This window comes from Peromyscus leucopus, chromosome 6 (genome assembly GCF_004664715.2).
Source record: "Peromyscus leucopus breed LL Stock chromosome 6, UCI_PerLeu_2.1, whole genome shotgun sequence".
In the NCBI taxonomy this organism is placed as follows: domain Eukaryota; kingdom Metazoa; phylum Chordata; class Mammalia; order Rodentia; family Cricetidae; genus Peromyscus; species Peromyscus leucopus.
The window spans coordinates 18197439-18211399 of NC_051068.1; the positions used below are offsets into that span (position 1 = coordinate 18197439).

Below are 13961 nucleotides of genomic sequence, written 5' to 3' on the forward strand. Positions count from 1 at the left end.
TATTTAGTTATAATTAATATATTTAACCTATACTTTGAATTTTAAAGTAAAAATATTAAAATGAAATTTATTAACTATAAAGTCCTATTAATGTAACTGAATTAAATATTCCCATCATATATATCCTACATGTTTTAAACATGACTTTTTATCATATTTCAAAAGATTGCATTTGAGTGAGTCTATAATTGGTGTATTTTCTTATTTTCCTTATAATATGTAACCTGCTAGGGTATTCAGGTAACAGCCACCACCCCTTCAATGAGAGCTGTGAGATTTGAAACTGGACTGATTGAATTGGAACTTTCAAATCGACTTCAAACCAAAGCTTCACCAGGAAATAGCAGCTATCTGAAACTATTTGGTAAATGCCAAGTAGACTTAAATCTGGCATTAGGGCAAATTGTCAAGCATCAGGTTTGTACACAATATGTTGGTATTGTCACTGTTGTCTTTAAATTAATTTATGTGTTACAATTTTAGAAATATTTAAGTTCCTAAAATTTATATTATAAATGCTGGTGAAAACTTCCTTAGGCCTCTACATTCTTACTTTGCTATTTCATTACAATTTTTGATTGTATTCTGTCTACTACAGGTTAGTGCAATGACAATCTCATGAGACTTTATCCAAAATCTGCATAAACATTTGCTTGTAATTTTTCAGTTTGTTATTATTTTTATTTCACTATCTCATGCTTTCATTAGTTAATATATAAAGTGTTAAGTTTATACTTTCTCTGTAGAATATTTGAAAATTTCACATATAATGAATGTTAATTATTTAAAGTTTTAAGAAAAAGGCAATAGCTAGTATAGTTCCCCAATGAACAAAGATTTACTGTTTATCAGAGATCTTTTCTGTTTGTTTTAATTTTGCATATATGCCCCACCTAATTTTGATTTAAAGTCATTTTTTAAATACCAGTTACAGTTTAAAAATTGATGGCTACATTAACTATTTTAAATGTTATCTATGAAAAAAACTAATTTTTCAAATGGATACATATTTTGAGAGTAAATAAATAAATCTTATAGATATTTTGAAAGATTTAATACATCGCCATGCTTACCTCTGTTGGGTTCACTCAGCTTGCTAGCTCTCTACCACAAAGCCACAGCCCATCTCCAAGTTTACCTTTTATACAGTTCTTCACATTTTATATTAATTTTAACCATTTATGGTACAGAATGTAAGAAATACACCATTTAGTGGTTGAATTAGGAGAAGTATACTGTATGTAGGTCTTTTGTAGGACAACACTATTAATAATGTTTAAATTGTTCTGGTAAAAATTTTCCATTATTTGATTTTGTTAAGCTTTGAATTTTATTTTAGGTTTATGAGGAAGCTGGTTCTGATTTTCATCAAGTTGCCTATTTTAAAACTAGAATTGGATTAAGGAATGCCCTTCGAGAAGAAATCAGTGGTTCTTCAGATAGGGAAGCTGTGCTTATTACCTTGAATAGACCAATTGTTTATGCACAACCTGTGGCCTTTGATAGAGGTAAGATTCAATTGGCCATTACTGTCTTCTGGGTTGTGGGCATGCTCTGGATACATCTGTTTAGCTTTCTAGTGCAGATGTTTGACAGCTAAATGCCTCTTAAATCTAAAATGTGAGCACCTAAAACAAGTCTTGCTAACTCTAGTTTTTAAAATCATTTCATATTTTACAATTATTTTGCTTTTAACATAAATATGATTATTTTATTCCAAGTTTCAATCTTAGATGCTAAATTTTTTGTTTGGATTATCTACCCATTTGTGTTTTTGCCATGGGTTGATTCATTTATTCTGAAAAGGTTTACTGTGTGCTGGCTAAATGTGGGATACAAAAATGAATAACAGGATCAGGATCCCTTCCCTTAAGGAATGTAGTCTGCTGAAAAAGAGTTCAAGTAGACTTCTAAATGGAGTCAGAAATGTTTGTTCTAGATTTGAAAGAGTCTGTAACTTCCTATTCTTTTTAGAGGAGAAACAAATTCTTCAGTTTCATCTTTGAATGTAAAGTTTAGCAAGGATATAAGCAGATGAGATCATCTGTTATTTACTTTTTTATCCTAGGGCCTAGAACAGTACTACATGCTAGCTAAACATTTGTCAAGTGAGTGTTTATAAGCACATCAGCTTTCAGAAAAGAAGAGTGGTAAAGAAGGTTGACTAGATGGGCAAACTAATGTTTAAATTATTTTTCAGAGGCAATATTTCTGAATCCCTATAAACTTTCAGTCTGCAGTGGTCTTAGATCTGCCATTAAAAAACTTCCTTCTTAGCAATGCTACCATAGCACTTTGTTTGCTGAACCCTTTACTCCTGCTGTGCATCTTCGATTTCACCAGCCTTTCATTGTTCTTCACCAGGGCCTTAAAACAATCCCAGCTGGTGCATAGCACCATTCTTGGTTTTCCTCTTCTGTTGTCTCTCCATTTTATCTTCCTAAACTTCCACACTCTGTTATGAGATGAAGAATTTCCTTGGGGGGGGGGGCGTGTTTCCTACTAACAAACTCAAATGACTTTGACCTTTCCAAATCATCCTAAAATATATGCCTTACACTATGTCTTTACATCCTTAGAAATATTTCAGAGCAGTAAGGGTATATTAGTTGATTTTCTGTTGGTATGATAAAATACTGTGAACAAAGGCAACTTGTAGATGCGGAGTTTATTTGAGCTTAGGGATCCAGAGGAAAATGTCTGTAGAGGCCTGACAGCAGGTAGCCTGAGCAAGAAGTTAAGAAATATCTCAGCCATACAAAGGAAGTTCAGAGTAAACTATAATGGGCAGTGCTATAAACTCTCACCCACCTCCATTGCCTATTTTCTGCAGCAAGGCTCTGGTCCTAAAATTTCCATAACCTTCCAAATAGTACCATCAACTGGGAACCAAATATTTAAATACATGGGCTTAAGGGGGACATTTCTTGGTCAAACCAACATAAAACATAAACTGTACTGTTAAGGTCAAAGGTCATGTTTGTTTGCATTTATTATTCCACCCAGGACCAAATGTGTAATAGGAGTCCTACAATATTGAAGGGATAAATGGACTTGTGTTTTCTTTCTGTTGCCATTAGGCAATTGCTTGCTTTCTGCTTCATTTTTTTTTACTTGTCCATGAAAAGTATTGACTATATCATTTTAGTTTCATTACAATTGTAGTATCATAATTTTCTAGGAGTAATTTTTATTCATAATTATTATTGATCATCAGAATTCTGTAGTAGTTGAAATTTATTAACTGTAATAAATCACTTATATTATTGACTTTAATTTTCTTTCTGCCTGTTCTTAATTTGCAAAAGCTGTGCTGTTTTGGTTGAATTACAAGGCTGCCTATGACAACTGGAATGAACAACGAATGGCTTTACATAAGGATATTCATATGGCTACAAAGGAAGTGGTAGACATGCTCCCTGGTATCCAGCAAACATCAGCCCAGGCCTTTGGGACTCTCTTCCTCCAGCTGACTGTGAATGATCTAGGAATTTGCCTCCCTATAACAAATACTGCACAGGTACAGAAAAATCAAGATGTAGGAGTCTTTATTCCAAGATTAGAATGTAACAATTTTAAGTAGAACAGTTTATAATTTGAACAAAAACTCCTAATTCTTGCTTTTGTGATTAAGCTTCAGAATCTTATATTTTTTAAGCAAAGAAATCTTTATATTAACCTTTGTATTAAAGTGGAAACGAAGGGATATTTCAGAATGCATTTTAATAATGCCATCTGTAATATGGCAGGGAATTTCAGTTTGCTTACAAACTGTATTAAGTATGAATATTAAATAATGATAAGGAAACTTGCAAGTTATTTATGTAATTGGATAGGCAAGGATGCTGTCTTCATGGTTTAGGCCCAGTTTTCAGGAAGGTATATGTACTTGAACATGTGATTGAGCAAGAAAATGCTGTGAGCCCCTGTCAGACCAAGGAGAAATAGCCCTAACAATCACATGGTAAGATCTGTCTTGTTGAAGTTTACCTTAACTGTCACTTTTAATACTTGAAATGTAATGGCAGAGATAAGCCTGTGAATGGGATGAATTCATATTTAGGGTTCTGTTTGGCAGAACACTGCTAAGAGAAACTTGGAGTTGAAGAGGAGCAGTGTTGTTTATATCTAAAGAGTTGAAACATGGAGGCTTTTTGATGACACGATGAGAGGCTTCAAGAAAGCTGCGCACACAAGAACTGGTTGTCATAGTGAGAGTGTTGCCCATTATTTAAACAGAGGCTAGAAAAACAGATAATTAGCATATTAAAAAGGGAAACACACAAGCAAAATTTTCGTTTGAGTAATGTTTAAAACTTATTTTTCCAAGTTACTTTGTTTTGAGAATTTCTAGATTTGACCCTTTCTAGATTCTTATTCTTATGAATGTGAAGATTTCTAAATTTCAGAAGTCATCTGGTCTAGAGAAATGGCTCTTGTTGTTCTTGCAGAGAACCTGGTTTTAATTCTCAGCACCCATGTGATGGTTTGCAACCATCTGTAACTCTAGTTCAGTGTATCTGAAGTCCTCTTTTGACTTCTGTGGGCACCACACACTCGTGTGATGCACATACTTAAGGACAAGCAAAACATTCATACACATAAATTAAGTCTTATTTTTTTTAAAAAAAAAAAAAAAAAAAGATGTTTAACTCACCTTTTGCCTCTATTTTCCTGTGGTATTTCTTCAGTCTAATCATACTGGAGACCTTGACACTGGCTCTGCTCTAGTGCTAACCATTGAAAGTACTCTCATCACTGCATGTTCCTCAGAGTCTCTGGTTAGCAAAGGCCATTTCAAGAACTTTTGTATCCGTTTTGCTGATGGCTTTGAGACATCGTGGGATGACTGGAAACCAGAAATCCGTGGAGATCTAGTAATGAATGCTTGTGAGTTTTGTTTATTTTCTACTTATGGGCTTATAATCATAAAAAATTAAAATACCTGTTGATAACTAAAGGATGTTCAGATATAGGAATGCTTTTAGAAATCAAATAAGGGCTATTTGTAGCCCTTATTATTAAAGGTAACAAAATACATTTGTAAAAACCTATAACTTCTACCTTCTAGTGAAGCAGAGAGACTTCTATACATTTGAGGCTTTGATCTCTCCTTGTTTTTTCCTGTAGTCAAACCATGAATGACCAGATAAACCATTTTTGTTCCATAGATCCTGAAAGAAAGTAGTAACTGCAAGATCCAATTCATTAAACATAGAGAACCTGTAAATCCCCTGGACTAGAATTCTAGCTTTAATTACTGGTGACACAAGGAATAACCCAATAACATAGCCCAAGTTTCTAGGATTTGAGAGTATCATTGGGAATTCTTCCAATTCCACAAAGAGGCCAGAGGATTTTGAGTTCAAGGTCTCAACCTACTAATACTCAACTATATAGCAAAAGTTTGAAGCCAGTGTGCAATGCACTACACCATGAGGCCCTGAGGATCTCAAAAAGAAGAAGAAGGAGAAAAAAAGAATTGATCCTTCCTCACAAAGGATAGTGTGCCTAAGTTGGGAATATTTTTTTCTTTTCTATTCTTTTCATTTCTTTTTTTTTTTTTCTTTTTCAGTTTTTTCGAGACAGGGTTTCTCTGTGTAGCTTTGGTTCCTGTCCTGAGTCTCACTCTGTAGACCAGTCTGGCCTCGGAACTTACAGAGATCTGCCTGGCTCTGCCTCCTGGGTGCTGAGATTAAAGGCATGTGCTACTGCCGCCGCCCGGTGAATATTTTTCTTTTTAGAAAATGTTCAAGGAAAGACAAACTTAATGTCAAAGTACCTAGAAAAGGGAAGTCACTCCAACTTTAAGTAACATGTGAATACCAATTTAGGTATTATAAAAGGACATTTATTTCACTTATTACTGTAATCAACTTTAGATTGATTGATATTTCATTTCCATTAAGGTTTACTGAAGGTGACCTTAATTCTTTCTTTACAACTTACTCTGCTTAGAGATGATTTCAAAGATAGCATATTCTTCACTGATTAAGTTTAAGGTATCAAGTTAAAGCCAGATGGTAGTACCAGTTTGTAGTTAAAAGCAAATATGCTTCTAGGCTTAGATCCAAGATCGTGAGATTGACAAATTGGCAAAGAGATGACAAAAGTGACAGATTATTTCTAACCTAGTATGGTAATTCTAAATTGTCAATTCTTTTTCAATGACTTCCATTCTTAAAATATTCATACATGGGGCTGTCCAGATGGCTCAGCCAGTAAAGGCACTTGCCACTAAGGTTAGTTCAATCTCCTGCACCCACAGGGTAGGAGGAGAGAGAACTAACTCCTGCTCTTTACTTGCACTTGCACATGCTCACACACATAATAAAGAAATGTAAAATTTTTTTAATTTAAAAATTATTCTCACCAAAGTTTAGTGCCTCCTCTGTAATCCTGGTACTCGGAAGTCTGAAACTGGATTGTGAGTTCAAGGTCAAGCCAAGCTGCATAGCAAGAGCCTGTCATCAAAAAACAAAACCAGCAACAACAATGTGTGTGTGTGTGTGTGTGTGTGTGCGCGCACGCGCGTGCACAAATTATCATAGAATCCTAGAGGTTGGTAGAAAACCATCTAGAAGTGACCAAGTAGTGTGATTCTAATAACTACATGTTACAAGTAAAGCCAAAACTCTAGGTAAGTTGCTAAAATCATAAAATAAAATGCTACACTTTGTAGAACAGGGCTGAGTCCAAAGATTCTCCTTTTGTGGGTAGGAATTGAAGCATAGCAGAACTAAAAATCCTGTTTACATTTAGGCAATTGTCTTTGGGAGAAAACATGTGGTATTGCGTTTAAGTACAAGCATATTTTTATTGACAATTGTATTGGGGTCATTCTTGTGCAGGTGTAGTTCCAGATGGCACCTATGAAGTTTGTTCAAGGACTACAGGGCAAGCTGCAGCTGGTAGGTTCACTGTTTATTTTGACTAAAACAGAGTTAGGTGAAAATAAGATAGGAAATCTCAAATGCCAAATTCAGGAGTTGATTTGTTGATGGATAGGGAGGCTATTAAATATTTTTAGCAAGAAATCAAATGGTGATATATCAAAGGAATACCTCAAGACAGTAAGGCATAGGAAAACAGTTGGACAGTAACTTGTGGGAATGTGGGAGTGTCTCAGCTAAAAAGATTACAGGGTCAACTATTATTTAGGCTATTGAGAGGCATAGACTGATCGAAGCCAGTAATGTTTCTAGTGATCTTTTCTTTTCTCGATATTCCTTGACACTCTTCCAACTTTACCCTTAGTGTTCATCCTGAATAGCTATCTCAAGAGGTACCTGCCATCCCCAGCAACAAAGGATTAAAAAGTTAAAAGACAGTTTCCGGCAGCCCTGCTAGGAGGCTAGAGACTGAGCAAACTTACCTTTTGGGAGAAGACACGTGTCTTTACCAGGACTGTCTGTTTATACAGCCTACTCAGTCCTGCTTAACAAGAAGCAAGGTCTTGTCCCAGGATATTTGAAGATGATGTTAAATTTAAGAATGCTGTGTCAGGGAAGGGAGGGGACAACTGGAACCAGTATCTAACTGTCACCAGGGCCTGTTCAACTCTGGCTTTTGTTCCTCTCTCACTGCTTCTTTTATTTTGGATCCTTTTTTGTTTGTTTGCTTTGCTTTAATTGATGACATCACATGGATGGAAAGAGCTCATGGCCTCATTTCCACTCTCATTTAAAATAGACCAACCTTAAGTACAGAGAAAGATTTTTGTTTTTTTAGTTTTGATGTTTACTTTGACCAGTTATTTAGTTACTTGTAGCTGATGGATGAGTTTATAATGGTTCATGCTAGTCTCATGGGCAGGGAGAGCTGTTGAGCTCAGAGGGAACATGTAGCCCTTGAGATAAAGAGCCATGCTATTTATACAGAAGAGGTAGATGCACACTGTATACTTGGAAACCAGTTCACTGTCTGGTGTTTCAGAAAGGCCAGCATACAATTCAGAATTTCTTATACTCCTATTCCTAGGATTTTTTTAATACCACTTCTTTATTTAAACAGAAAGTAGTAGTGCTGGAACATGGACTCTCAATGTATTGTGGAAAATGTGTGGGATTGATGTCCACATGGACCCTAACATTGGCAAAAGGCTTAATGCTCTGGGCAACACTCTTACAACACTGACAGGAGAGGAAGACATAGATGACATTGCTGACCTCAATTCAGTAAACATAGCTGACCTATCAGATGAAGATGAAGTTGATACTATGTCTCCCACAATCCATAATGTAAGTGCAGAATTTCAAGACTGGTTTTCTTGAAACAAATACCTGATAATTCAGTGTTATTTTGTATGTTGTGGTTGCTATTTGTGGAGGCAGGGAAGAAGGTGGTGGTTTCTGGGTCTGCATTTTACAGTGCTGTTGTGTATTTCATAATAATGCCATTATGAAATGTGCCTTAACCTTAATGTAATGTAATAACATTGAAAGTGGAGTAAGATAAATCAAAGCATAGAAAGTAGATCAGTGGGTCCTCAGTCTGGTTGGGTGATGAGGTTTGAGAACAGAGATGGAAAGGCCTGTGACAAAGAAGGGTGCTTTTCTGGGTAATGCTGAGAGTGTGGTGGTGACTGTAGAGTTCTAGATAGACTAAAACCATGGAGTGTACATGCTAAATGGATGGGTATTATGGTTTGTAAACCATAGCTCAGGAAAGAGGGTTTTTTTTGTTTTGTTTTGTTTTTGTTTTTGTTTTTCGAGACAGGGTTTCTCTTGTGTAGCTTTGCGCTTTTCTGGAACTCACTTGGTAGCCCAGGCTGGCCTCGAACTCACAGAGATCCGCCTGCCTCTGCCTCCCGAGTGCTGGGATTAAAGGCATGTGCCACCACCGCCGGCCAAGGAAAGAGTTCTATAAATAAGTCTTTTAAAAGCAGAGTGCTTACACTGTGACATATACATTTAAAATGTGTTTTTCCAGCTCTACTGCTTACTGTAGTATCAAGTTATTTAGTAGTCAAAAAGAAAGTGACTTTCGGATTTCATCCTGGTTTTGATTTGTAAAGAGATTTTTAAATATATCTGTTGTATCATGAAATAGTTTTGTCTTTTAAAGTAATTTTAAATTAATAATACTGTTTATTATTTAGAGTTCAGATGGAAGTACAGTAAGTGGAGATGGCCACAAACTCACCTTTGGGCAGCGACTTGTAAATCACCTACTAGGCCTGGCTCCCCCAAATCAGCGCTATTCTGTTCCTGCAGAGTATCTGTGTGATTCAGAGATGCGGGGCTCCCCTCAGTCTAGCCAGTCCCATTTGAAAGCGTGCAGAGCACACTCATGGGGAAACGTAGGTAGCAACTCAATAGGTTTCTTACGAAATGAGGGGATTTGAATCAGTGGAGACCTGCAATCAGCTTACTTGCTGTAGATGGGTTTGATTCCTTGCATGCTTTCTTTGATCTGAGGCATTAATTTTGTAGTATAGATTGTCTGTATGAACTGAAAGTGGTATTAACATATATACTTTCAATGTTTTAGGAAGCTATAGATTATCGACGACAAGGAACATCTTCTACCCAGCCGGGAGAACCCAGAGGAAGAAAGATTGTAAAGCGTTTAGTGGACATCAGAGAACTGAACGAACAGGCCAAAGTAATAGATGATCTTAAGTATGTCATTGGTTTTTTAACTTAATGTAGCATTCTGTAGTAATAGAAAAATAGGATGCTAAAGATAAAGGAAACCTTTTAGTTTATCACTGAAGTAATCAGTGCTCCAAGAAGTACAGTAATTTTTCTGAGCTCATTAATAATAAAGTTAAGCTTGGAATCTTAGTTTTGTCTTCACAGCTCCTCATCTCTCTGAAGTGAATGGCTTACTTTATATCACATATACACAACTCTATGTGCATGTCTGTGCTTGCATGTATTTATGTACATAGTTGAGTATGTTTATTGGTTTGCTAACCTTATTTCTGAAAGTTTTTTTGAGGAGTTAAGAATCAGCATTTATGGGTGCCTGTTCTGGTGTGACATGCTGTCTCACAGTGAACCTCACAGTATAGTTGTGAAGTTAAATAGCATTTTCCAAATGTACTGATGAGAAAACTATCTCAGAGTAAAAAACTGAGGTTTTTACTTGTATAAATATGAATTCAAAGTCTTGGGGCTTTTTGTTAAGTCTTGCCTGTTGATATTAACAGTTCTTTAGGACACACATAGAGGTAAGGCAGTACGCATCAGTAACCTTTTTTTTTTTTTTTTTTTTTTTTTTTTTTGCCTAATGTATTGTAATTTTACTTAGTACCTTCTGTGCAAGGATAAATATTGTTCTTGCTAAACTTTGAAACTTTGATTTTCTCAAAGTTGTTGGCCATGCTTCCTCTTTCCTAATCTTCAAATACTTATACCTATGGGGAGTTTGTTGTTGTTGTTCAATCAGGACTTCCCACAAATACGGGAATTTTGAAAAGTGAAAGACCTTAGAACTCGTCTATAAATTATTGTGTAATGATTCATATTTTCCATCAATTTGAGTTTTATCCTCAGGGAGAAAAATTACTTGAGGCAAAATATATTAGTCTTCCAAAATCATATATACATTTTTCTGCAGAGTGAGTGTTTGGTTTGCATGAGATTACTAGCACCTTTTGCTATATCAATGGATAGAGAGTGTAAAAGCCTTTCCTCAGATGTTAGTGGGTATAGACGGATTTTTCTTTGGGCTGCCAGCTCACAAATAATGACATGGAGACTTATTATTAATTGTGAAAGCTTGGCCTTAGCTTAGCTTTTCCCCAACTAGCTCTTATAATTTAATTAACACATATTTTTTAATCTGCGTTCTGCCTAGTGGCTCAGTTACCTCTGATCTGTACCATATATCCAACTTCTTTAGAGTCACACTGGCATCTCACTGGCCTCAATTCTTCCTCCCTCTCCCTTTCTCTCCCTGGAAATCTCACTTATACCTCCGGCCTAGCTATTAGCTGTTCAACTTTTTATTATACCATTCACAACAAATATATCTTCACACAGTGTACAAATATCCCACAACAAGTGGGTCTTTTTAACTTTCCAGATATTAGTGTTAAAGTTGCCGGTGTACCCATTCAGATATTGTCCTTTGCTTCCCTACAAGCGAGAGAACTGAAAATGAGTAGTTAAAAATCAGTTTTACTTTCTTCTTCTTTTTTTTTTTTTTTTTTTTTTTTCTCGAGACAGGGTTTCTCTGTGTAGCTTTGCGCCTTTCCTGGAGCTCACTTGGTAGCCCAGGCTGGCCTCGAACTCACAGAGATCCGCCTGGCTCTGCCTCCTGAGTGCTGGGATTAAAGGCATGCGCCACCATCGCCCAGCTTACTTTCTTCTTTACAATAACCTCTCTTTATTTTGGTGGGGTTTTTTTTTTGTTGTTGTTGTTGTTGTTGTTGTTTTGATTTTCTTTTTCTTTGGGTTTTGTTTTGTTTTCCTTTAGAAAATTAGGTGCAAGTGAAGGAACCATAAACCAGGAAATTCAGCGTTACCAACAGCTGGAGTCTGTGGCTGTGAATGACATCCGAAGAGATGTTCGTAAAAAGTTACGGAGGTCCAGTATGCGAGTGAGTACATGTTAAAAATTTCAGATTATTTTTAAATGCTTACTTTTTGACACCTAACAGTGATAATATGTTCTTGTTTATGCTGGTAATAATACCACCTGGTTTCTGAAAATCAGACCTGTGTACCAGAAACTCTTTAAAATGCTTAACATTTGACCAACCATAAATGTCCACAATAATTCTATGAAGTAGCCTTTTCTTCCATTTTAAAAATGAGAAAACAGGCCCAGAGAGGTCAAGTAATTTGACCAAGTTTATATAGCCAGCAGTGCTTATGGAATCAAGTTTCAAAGCCAGGCAATGGAACTCTACAGTTTGGCCCAAGCCACTGTGGTGTTTCTGTCATTCATGAACTCACTGGCTTTTTAACCTCTAATGTGTGCTCTCAGAAATGTGCAATCTTTTACCATGCTTTTGCTTCCAATTTTTCAGTATTTACCTCTAAGCTACAATTTCTCTCTTTCCTGCTTTATTTCTTTAATAAAACACAATTTTAAGAGCAACTTTAAGTTTCTAACAAAATTCTGAAGAATGTACAGAGATTTCCCTGCACACATATATTGTACCAGCCACTGTTAATATTCTCCTTGAGAGGATTGCACTTGCCACAGCTGATGCACCTACATGTACACAATTCCCAAGGCTGAGTGGTTTAGGACAAACTTATTCTTTGATGTAATGTATACAATAATTTCACTGCCCTAAAAACACACTATGCTCCCTTCTTATTCCTTATCCTTAAACAGTATTATACTTGACAATACTGAATGTCTCCAGTTTTTAAGTTGTTTGATTTCTGTCATCATTTTTATAGTTTTCTTCATATAATAGTTCTTGTACACATTTTATAAGATATATACTTAAATATTTTACTTTTGGTTGGACAAGTATAAATTACATTATGTTCCAAATTTCACATTTTTTTTGTTCATTGCAGGTATTTAGGAAAGCAAAATGACATTTATATATCAATTTTATAACCTGTAATCTTGATATATTTGTTTATAAGTTCAAGGACAACTTTTATCAATTCTGTATTTCCTACATAGACAATTTGTATTACATCTTGGAGCAGAGGAAGCTTCAATTCTTCTTTCCTAATCTGTATTCCTTTTAGGGCAGTGTTGAAAAGGAGTGGTGAGAGGGAATTTGTTAGTTGACTTTCCTGTACTCTGATAAAATGCCTGAAATGATCAACAGAAGAGAAGGAAAGATGGAATTTGGCTCACGGCTTCAGTCTATGACATTTGACCCTGTTGTTTTGTGTTTATGGTAGTACTGTGATAGGAGATATAGCAGAGATGGTTCATTTCACAGTAGCCAGGAAGAGAGGTACAGATTGGGGTGGGAGGATCATGAAGGGTGGAAGGAAAGCAGAAACAGCCACACGAGGGTCTCAGTATCCATGTCATGCTCACAGTTACCTAACTTGCCAACTATGTTTCACCTCTTAAAGTATCAACTACCTCCTAGTTCTGTTGTGGGCTGGAACAAAGCCTTTCAACATGTGCCTTTGGGGGATATTCTAGATTCAAAGGGGATCTCTTGTCTTGTTTCTGTCTTAATGGGTAAGTTTGAAGTTTTTGGCTACTTAATATGTTAGCTGTACAGTTTTCTGTATTTTTTCCCATTACCCAATTAAAACCACTCCCCTCAGAGCTAGGGAGATGGTTTAGTGGATAAAGTGAATTTGCTACCCAAGCATAAACACCTGAGTTCAGGTCTCCACTACCTACTTAAAAAAACAGGTATGGCACTGTGCTCCTGAACTTACCCCAACCACTGGGCAGGTGGAGACTTGCTAGCCAGCCAGTCTACCCAGTTGGTAAAACAGGTTTCCTAAGGGACCCTGCCTCAAGAAGTAAGAAAACACCTGACATTGACTTTTAGCCTACATGCACAAAAGAAAGCTCCTCACAATTGGAGATTACTTAGTTTTTGTTTTGTTTTGTTTTTTTTTTTTATTTAAGAATTTTTTTTCATTTATTTTATATACCCACCACAGATCCCCTTTTCATCCCTTCTCCTGCTCCTCTCCAGCTTTCCCTCCCTTCCCCTCTACCCACCCACCCCCATCTTCTCCTCCAAAAGGGTAAGGGCTCCCATGAGGAATCAGCAAGGCCTGGTACATTCAGTTGAGACAGGACCAAGACCCTCCTCCCTGCATCAAGGCTAAGCAAGGCATCCCACCATAGGCAGTGGGTTCCAGAAAGCCAGCTCGTGCACCAGGGATAGATCCTAATTCCATTGCCAGGGGCCCCTCAAACAGACCAAGCAACTCTCCTGTATGCAGAGAACCTAGTCCAGTCCCATGCAGGTTCCACAGCTGTTGGTCTAAAGTTCATGAGTTCCTACATAGGAATTTTCTGTGTGCACTGGGTCTGTCCATTTCTGATAAAAGGTCTCCAAC

The 13961-nt window shown here is 36.6% G+C and overlaps 1 protein-coding gene across 1 annotated transcript in view; it reads left to right on the plus strand.

The window, feature by feature from the left end:
• Positions 1-13961, plus strand: part of Kiaa1109 (KIAA1109 ortholog) — a 176058-nt gene that overhangs the window by 118984 nt on the left and 43113 nt on the right. Inside the window, 9 exon segments of the mRNA XM_037206553.1 lie at positions 232-417; positions 1340-1508; positions 3309-3520; positions 4692-4890; positions 6852-6911; positions 8014-8240; positions 9101-9301; positions 9493-9623; positions 11428-11551. Coding sequence (XP_037062448.1) covers positions 232-417; positions 1340-1508; positions 3309-3520; positions 4692-4890; positions 6852-6911; positions 8014-8240; positions 9101-9301; positions 9493-9623; positions 11428-11551 — 1509 coding nt within the window.